Source organism: Tribolium madens, unplaced genomic scaffold (genome assembly GCF_015345945.1).
Source record: "Tribolium madens isolate multiple individuals breed KSU strain unplaced genomic scaffold, Tmad_KSU_1.1 Scaffold_91;HRSCAF=231;Tcas5.2_LG7, whole genome shotgun sequence".
NCBI classification, from domain to species: Eukaryota; Metazoa; Arthropoda; class Insecta; order Coleoptera; family Tenebrionidae; genus Tribolium; species Tribolium madens.
Window position 1 is genome coordinate 16,777,584 of NW_025401063.1, and position 8,531 is coordinate 16,786,114.

An 8,531-nucleotide genomic window follows, 5' to 3' on the forward strand; every position below is an offset into this window, starting at 1 on the left:
AAATAAATTATATTAAAATAGTGTTTGACAGCGCCCTTGTATCGAAAATAACTATTTATTCTATTTTAATATAAAAGTTTTTTGTTTTAAATATCTTAATAATGTATTTTTTTAATTTTTTTCAAATTTACGACTAATTTGACAAAGAGTTTTGGCCCTAACGATGAAACGGGGTTCTCAAAAGCGGTTTGCCACCTCAATGTAAATTCATCTTTGATTAAACCTGTGGGATTGACTTGGAATTTTTATTTTTCTTCGTTATTCATAATAATAAATAAACTGCATTACAATGACTTTCATCTTCTAAATTAAAAAATATTAGCACATATTAGCAAAATAAATTCAAAGTTCGTATTATTAAATTATTGTTTCTTAATTTTTCTGGAAGAATTTTTCTCGAAATGTGTGGAAAAGGTCAAATAGAACACTACGGAAGTTTCGAGAGTATTCGGTAACGGTCGATACACACACGAATAGAAGATTCTTGAATGAACACTCGGGAAAACTTCGAGAATATTCGGGACGATTTCGCCGTTTCATATATAAGAGCGCTGGCGCGGCGCGCTGTCAGTGTAGTTTGAACAAGTAAAGCGAAAGCATCAAAGCGAATCAAAAGCGATCAAAGCAACTTTAATCAACTTGAGTGAATTGTTTTTTATTAGTGAAATCAAAGTAAATCCAAAAGTGCAAAAATGGTGAAATCTCCAGCAGTTGGTATTGACTTGGGAACAACCTACTCCTGCGTCGGAGTGTGGCAACATGGAAAAGTCGAAATCATCGCCAACGACCAAGGTAACAGAACAACCCCAAGTTATGTTGCCTTCACCGACACCGAGCGTCTTCTCGGAGACGCTGCCAAGAACCAAGTTGCCATGAATCCCAACAACACTATCTTCGACGCAAAACGATTAATCGGAAGGAAATTCGACGACCCGAAGATCCAGCAAGACATCAAACACTGGCCCTTCAAAGTCATCAACGATTGTGGCAAGCCGAAAATTCAMGTCGAATACAAGGGAGAAATTAAGAAATTTGCACCGGAAGAAATTAGTTCAATGGTGCTRACGAAGATGAAAGAAACAGCTGAAGCTTATTTGGGAACTAGTGTGAGGGACGCCGTCATCACAGTCCCAGCATATTTCAACGACTCCCAAAGACAAGCCACGAAAGACGCCGGAGTCATCGCTGGTTTGAATGTCATGAGGATAATTAATGAACCGACAGCAGCAGCWTTRGCTTAYGGTTTAGATAAGAACTTGAAGGGTGAAAGAAACGTCTTGATCTTCGATTTAGGTGGAGGTACTTTCGACGTATCYATTTTGACTATTGACGAAGGATCGTTGTTTGAAGTACGAGCCACTGCAGGTGATACCCACCTCGGTGGTGAAGACTTCGACAACCGTCTTGTCAACCACCTCGCCGACGAATTCAAACGCAAATACAAAAAAGATCTGAGAAGCAATCCGAGAGCTTTACGACGTTTGAGAACCGCCGCTGAAAGAGCGAAACGAACCTTGTCTTCGAGCACTGAAGCATCGATTGAAATCGACGCCCTCTTCGACGGCATCGACTTTTACACCAAGATCAGTAGAGCAAGATTTGAGGAATTGAATGCTGATCTATTCAGAGGCACACTTCAACCTGTGGAAAAAGCCCTCACTGATGCTAAAATGGACAAAGGAATGATTCACGACATCGTCCTCGTCGGCGGTTCCACTCGAATTCCGAAAATCCAACAACTGCTCCAGAATTATTTCAATGGAAAATCGCTGAATCTCTCGATCAACCCCGATGAAGCCGTAGCCTATGGTGCCGCCGTCCAAGCAGCTGTTTTGAGCGGTGAAACCGATTCGAAGATCCAAGACGTGCTTCTCGTCGACGTAACACCACTCTCACTGGGTATCGAAACCGCCGGAGGTGTCATGACGAAGATTATCGAACGCAATGCAAGAATCCCATGCAAACAAACTCAAACCTTTACCACTTATTCCGACAACCAACCGGCCGTCACCATCCAAGTCTTCGAGGGTGAAAGAGCCATGACGAAAGACAACAACCTCTTGGGTACTTTCGATTTGACTGGAATTCCACCAGCACCACGTGGAGTCCCGAAAATCGAAGTTACTTTCGACCTAGACGCCAATGGCATTCTCAACGTTTCTGCCAAAGACACAAGTTCCGGCAATTCTCGCAATATTACTATCAAGAACGACAAAGGAAGATTGTCACAGAAAGACATCGACAGAATGGTATCAGAAGCGGAACAATATAAAGAAGAGGATGAAAAACAGAGACAAAGAATTGCCGCCAGGAACCAACTCGAAGGCTACATCTTCCAACTCAAGCAGGCTGTATCCGATTGTGGCGACAAATTGTCATCAACAGACAAAGAAACTATAACAAGGGAATGTGATAGTTGTTTGCAATGGTTAGATGCCAACACTCTTGCCGAGAAAGAGGAATACGAAGATAGACAAAAACAACTGACTCAAATCTGTAGTCCGATTATGGCGAAATTGTATCAACAAGGAGCCCCTCAAGGGGGACAACAGATGCCCGGAAGCTGCGGACAACAAGCTGGCGGTTTCGGAGGACAGAGACAAGGTGGACCGACCATTGAAGAAGTCGACTAGAAATTTGTAAAGCTTTAACCAATATCAATTTCTTCCAATTTGTTTTTCCTAGTCTTGTTTGTAAATAGTTTTACTATTGTTTTAAGTAGATAGGACTGAATTAAATTAAGACTGATTCTTTTGTAAATTATTTGTAAAATAAAGTATTTTTTATTTAAATAATCAGTGGCGTTTTATTTCTGTTACGTAAATTTAAAATTGAAAAAAAACAATAAAATAAAGCAGCAACACAATGAGTATTCAAGTAAAAACTCAAATGGGATTACAAATTTTTCCAACCACTTAGAAAATTAAAAAAATACAGTTACATAACTTTATTTTTTCTAAACTTAGGGTCACGTCATTAAAAAAAATATATTATTTGACCCTCTTTCTTTTTTGTAACATTTCTGGTAAAAAACATCACCTATACTTCTTGTGTTAAGTGAAAGTCGGGCATAGATTCTGTTATAATTTCACCGTTAACCTTCTTTTTACACGTACGTAGTCGAGCTAAAATATCACCCAAATAATTTTAAACAATTCAAGTATTGATTTATTTATCAATTATCTTTATTGCACCAATAAAAAATAATCTATTACTTTCTTAAATTTTTAGGTCGAACAGCCATCAAAAGCTGCCAAACAAGCCGACTCAAAATCACTCAAATCAGCTGCCGACATCAACGCTGAAATAATAAAACAAGGCGACATTGTACGAAACTTGAAAGCTCAAAAAGCATCCAAAGAGGAAATTGACATTGCAGTCAAAGCCCTTCTCACGTTGAAAGCTGACTATAAAATAATAACCAAAACCGATTGGAAACCCGGATGTGTGCCCCCAACAATTTCTGTATCTGACACTAGCGACCTAGATGCGAAAATATCAGCACAAGGCGACAAAATACGAAAATTAAAGGCTGACAAAGCTGACAAAAGTGTGGTGGAAGTTGAAGTTAAATCTTTATTAGCTTTGAAACAAGAGTACAAACAGAGGTTTGGGAGAGACTGGGCCCCCGCGACTGCAATACCTATCAAAACTGAACCCGGAGATGGCGATTTAAATAGCAAAATTACCGCACAAGGTGATAAAGTAAGTAATTACATGTGTGTCTTTTTTTAACTAATTAAATAAACACTTAGGTGCGTAAACTGAAATCTGAGAAAGGCGATAAAAGTGCGATTGATGCTGAAGTTAAAGTTTTATTGGCTCTGAAACAGGAGTACAAACAAAAATTTGGTAAAGATTGGACTCCGGGAAGTAATCCAGTTAAACCGGTTGAAACTTTAAGTAACAAAAACGAATCGGAATTGTTAGATGCTATCACGAAACAAGGAGACATTGTTAGAAAATTAAAAGGAGAAAAAGCTGCCAAAAGTGATATAGATCGTGAAGTTAAAACTTTATTATCTTTGAAAGACGATTTCAAAAAATTAACCGGAAAAGAGTGGAAGCCAGGCATGAAACCTGAAAATAATATTTCAGTCACTTCTCCTGGTGATAATTCAATTTCTAAAGATGCATTAGTGGCTAAAGTTACCGAACAGGGGAATGTTGTGAGAGATTTGAAAGGAAAAAAAGCGAGCAAAGTAATTTTAAAAATGCAAGTTTGCACGTATCTCACTGTTGTGATTTTAGGACGAAATTGATAAAGCCGTCAAAATTTTATTAGACTTGAAGGCTGAATATAAGACACTAACCGGGACTGATTTTCCAGCCCCTGGAAGAACTCCAACCAAACCAAAAGAAACACAAGTTAAAGTGGCGAAAAGTGCCCCTAAAGAAAAGCATAAGAAACCTGCGCCTCCTCCAGTAATTAATTAAATTTTAATAAGTGAATTTTTGTCATCTTGTTATTTTAGGCCGATGAGGGCGGTTTGAAAAAACAAACACGTCTAGGCCTAGAGGCCACAAAAGAAGAAAATCTTTCAGATTGGTACTCTCAAGTGATCACCAAAGGCGAAATGATTGAATATTACGACGTTTCCGGTTGTTATATCTATAGACCTTGGTCATTCGCGATTTGGAAAGTCATCAAAGAGTGGTTTTCGGCCGAAATCGAGAAACTCGGTGTTGAGGATTGCTATTTCCCAATTTTCGTATCGCGGAGTGTTTTGGAGAAAGAAAAAACACACATTGCAGATTTTGCACCGGAAGTGGCATGGGTTACAAAATCCGGGGATTCAGACATGGCGGAACACATTGCAGTGCGGCCAACTTCCGAAACTGTCATGTATCCAGCTTATGCGAAATGGATTCAATCTTATCGAGATCTCCCGGTCAAACTAAATCAATGGAACAACGTTGTGGTAATTCTAAATGACATTTCAAATAACGAAAATTCCGACAGAGCTAAATTTTGGTGGAGACCTTCGGTACAGCATTAGGAATAAAGTGTCAAAAGTTCCCATCGATCCCATGTGTGCTAAAAAAGTTATTCGGGGTCAAAAGTCAAAATTTGATGTTTTTTAGATATTTCTCGAAAACGGTAAGTTTTATCAAAAGAATAGCCCAGACAAAAATTGTAGATCTTAAAATTATCTACAAAAATGGTCCTTATACTTTTTTTTTCTAAGAATCACCATTCCTGAGATATCGCGATTCTAAAAGTTGGAGTCACGTTCTACATGATATGCACATACAGAGTGCGCCAGAACTTGCGCTCCAAAGACAAATACCATGTAGGGTAAGGAGAAAAAATTTAAAAAAATTCTATCTATAAAAATTTCAAAGTTATGAGAGTTTAAATTTTGCACTTTACTCTATTTATTTCTGTTGGAAAAATAATTTTTGCTACAGACTATTAAAAAGCTGTCCTAACTTGTAACTCTGTTTAATGTTATTTGTGGCTTTCATTGACAAAATGTTTGAACCTTTAGTATGTAATTATAAAAAAAACATCATTAAATAGATATAAAAAAATGTCCAATGTCAAAAAATAAATGTCAAAATTTTTTTAACATAGAATTTTGTAAAAAAAATTTTCATGTTCCTGGTATCTTTCTTGAAATTTTTCTCTGGGGCGCGAGTTCTGACACACCCTCTATATGCCACGTATATACATATTCTTAATACATCATTTTTAATACGTCATTTTTAGATCATAATCTTCAACTAAAAAATTACCATGGTAGGTTGCCATTAAAAAAAAAATTTTTTTCCAGAACTCGAAAACTAAAAGAAATTTCGAAAAATGTTATTCTTGATAAATGGTCACATTTTAATTGTACTTTACGCTACACTAATAATTTTTTTCGTAAAGTGCTTAGTTTACGAAAAAAACGCTTGGTTCCATACTTTTTATTCACCTGGTATGTATGTCGTAGGTTAATTACAAATTCGGCAAATGCCTAGTCATTTTGTAAACGACTTGGCAAATTGTAAATGAATCAATAAATGCAGGGTTTTTACAATATGACGGAAAATTTTAGACGTATTATAAAAAGCCTAATAAGTTTTCGTCTTATTGTAAAATGTTTTTTTAATATTTACCATTTAAAAAATGACTGAATACATTCAATCGCTTTGTAAAAAAAAAACTGAAAAATATTAGGCATTATATAATACCAGTTCCTGAAGCCTGTTAAAAAAAAACAAGGTTAATATTTAACGTTACGAGAATGGTAAAAGGGTTTTTACTGGCGATGGGAGAGTGATGTCACCATTATCAACATTAAAAATTCTAGAAATTGTAGCGTTTGAAAAAAATTATTCTGATATTTGAAAAAATGGTATGACCTTTACACGTATAACTGGCTAACCAATAAAATATGTCACTTTACTAGTTTTTTACTAGTTAGCCAGTTTTAAGACATTTTTAAGATGAATATAGTGACTTGATAAATTGATGTTTACAAGTAAGAAACAAAACGTTTTTAATGAATTAAAAAAAAAAACAAATAAATTTAAGGAACAAGGACATAACTAATTTAACCTAATTATAGCTCATTTCTTTGTATAGCACTGCAACTTGCTTGGTTTGCAACAACATTTTTTTAAACCCTTGTCCCACAAATTTAGAAAACTTGGCTAAAACTTCTCTCAGTCAAAATTTTTAGGTATAATATAAATTTAATGTTCAAACCAACAATTTCAATAATACTGACTTGCCAACAGCCGTATTTTAATACGCCTAAATAACACAGGTTCGTTTCAATCGTATTATAAATGAATTATAGGTATTCTATACAGGGTGCGCCAGAACTCGCGCCCCAGAGAAAATTTTCAAGTAAGGTAAGATAGCAGGAACATGAAAAAAATGTTTAAAAAATTCTATCTGTCAAAAAATTTTGACATTTGACATTTTTTATATCTATTTAAAGATACTGATGATCTTGTATATGTTTATTACAATTATTTAGTAAAGGGACAAAAATTTTGCCAATAAAATCTACAAATAACATTGAACAGAGTTACAATTTAGGATACAATTTCCTTGTTTCCTCTTTTAATAGCCTGTAGCAAAAAAACATTGAAAATTATTTTTCCCACAGAAATAAATAGAGTCAAAGTGCAAAATTTAAACTCTCATAACTTTAATATTCCTATAGATAGACTTTTGTTAACATTTTTTCCATGTACCTGGAATTTCTTCCCTTCATGGTATTTGTCTTTGGGGCGCGAGTTCTGGCACACTGTATGTGCATATGATGTAGAACATGACTCCTTCAACTTTTAGAATCGCGATATCTCAGGAATGGTGATTCTTTGAAAAAAACTGTAACGACCATTTTTGAAGATAATTTTAAGATATAATTTTTGTCTGGGCTACTTTTTTAATAAAACTTACCGTTTTCGAAAAAAATCTAAAAAACCTCAAATTTTGACCTTTGACCCCGAATAACTTTTTTAGCACACATGGGATCGATGGGGACTTTTGACACTTTATTCCTAATGCTGTACCCAAGGTCTCCACCAAAATTTAGCTCTGTCGAAATTTTCGTTATTTGACTACTATTTTTATGTCTAATTTGCCCAGACTATTATTTTTTATAGAGGTGGGAATTCAAACACCCGCAACCCTTCCTTCGAACTCGGGAATTTTTATGGCAGGAAGGCCACACGGCTTACGCTTTGAAAGAGGACGCGGATGAGGAAGTAAAAACAATCTTGGGTAAAAATAGTTGCTTTTTGATTGATAAAAAATTGAATTAATTTTCCATCAGACTTGTATGCTACAATTTATACGGATATTTTGGCAATTCCGGTCATCAAGGGTCGCAAAACCGAAAAAGAAAAATTCGCAGGAGGTGACTACACTCTAACTGTTGAAGCTTTCGTTTCTGCAAGTGGTCGAGCAATCCAAGGGGCGACTTCGCACCATTTGGGCCAAAACTTTTCGAAAATGTTTGAAATAGTTTACGAAGACCCCGAAACGCAAGAAAAAAAATACGTTTATCAGAATTCGTGGGGCATCACGACTCGAACTATCGGTACTTCATTTTAAAATATTGCTTCTTGTTATTTTGTTGAAATACTTTGATTTAGCCTGATTTCCGGCCTTAAATTCAGCCAAAACCATTGGAAATTAATAAAATGGTCTTATTTTAACCCGAAACGACGAATGAACACACATTTTGTTGTTTTTTAGTAAGAAAACCCTGCAAATTAATGTATTTTTTAAACAAAATAAGTACTCATTCGCTGTTTCCGGCCAAAATAATACGATTTAAGTTAATAAATGTATTTTTTGAGCTTTCTATGAAAAATAAGACGATTTTGATTCATTTCCAACGGTTTTGGATGAATTTTAAGCCAGAAACAAATCCATGTATTTCAACAAGATACGTGTTTAAATACCAAAATGCAATTTACGCAACACAAATTGCTTTATTTTGCAAGAAAACTCTTATTCAAGCATTTATTTTGTTGAAATACTTTGATTTAGGTTGATTTCCGGCTTAAAATTCAGATAAATC

General features: G+C 35.4%; 2 protein-coding genes across 2 annotated transcripts in view; both read left to right on the forward strand.

Annotated features, from left to right (window-relative positions):
• The window catches only part of LOC123011503 (bifunctional glutamate/proline--tRNA ligase), a 24,916-nt gene that overhangs the window by 12,185 nt on the left and 4,200 nt on the right, over nt 1–8,531 (forward strand). Inside the window, exons 9-14 of the mRNA XM_044408956.1 lie at nt 3,232–3,705; nt 3,756–4,202; nt 4,252–4,425; nt 4,476–4,922; nt 7,609–7,726; nt 7,779–8,045. Coding sequence (XP_044264891.1) covers nt 3,232–3,705; nt 3,756–4,202; nt 4,252–4,425; nt 4,476–4,922; nt 7,609–7,726; nt 7,779–8,045 — 1,927 coding nt within the window. The remainder of the gene's footprint in view (nt 1–3,231; nt 3,706–3,755; nt 4,203–4,251; nt 4,426–4,475; nt 4,923–7,608; nt 7,727–7,778; nt 8,046–8,531) is intronic.
• Nucleotides 537–2,789, forward strand: LOC123011504 (heat shock protein 70 A1-like). The gene has a single exon (XM_044408957.1). It carries the CDS (start codon nt 693–695, stop codon nt 2,631–2,633), a length of 1,941 nt encoding a protein of 646 aa, XP_044264892.1. The 5' UTR covers nt 537–692; the 3' UTR covers nt 2,634–2,789.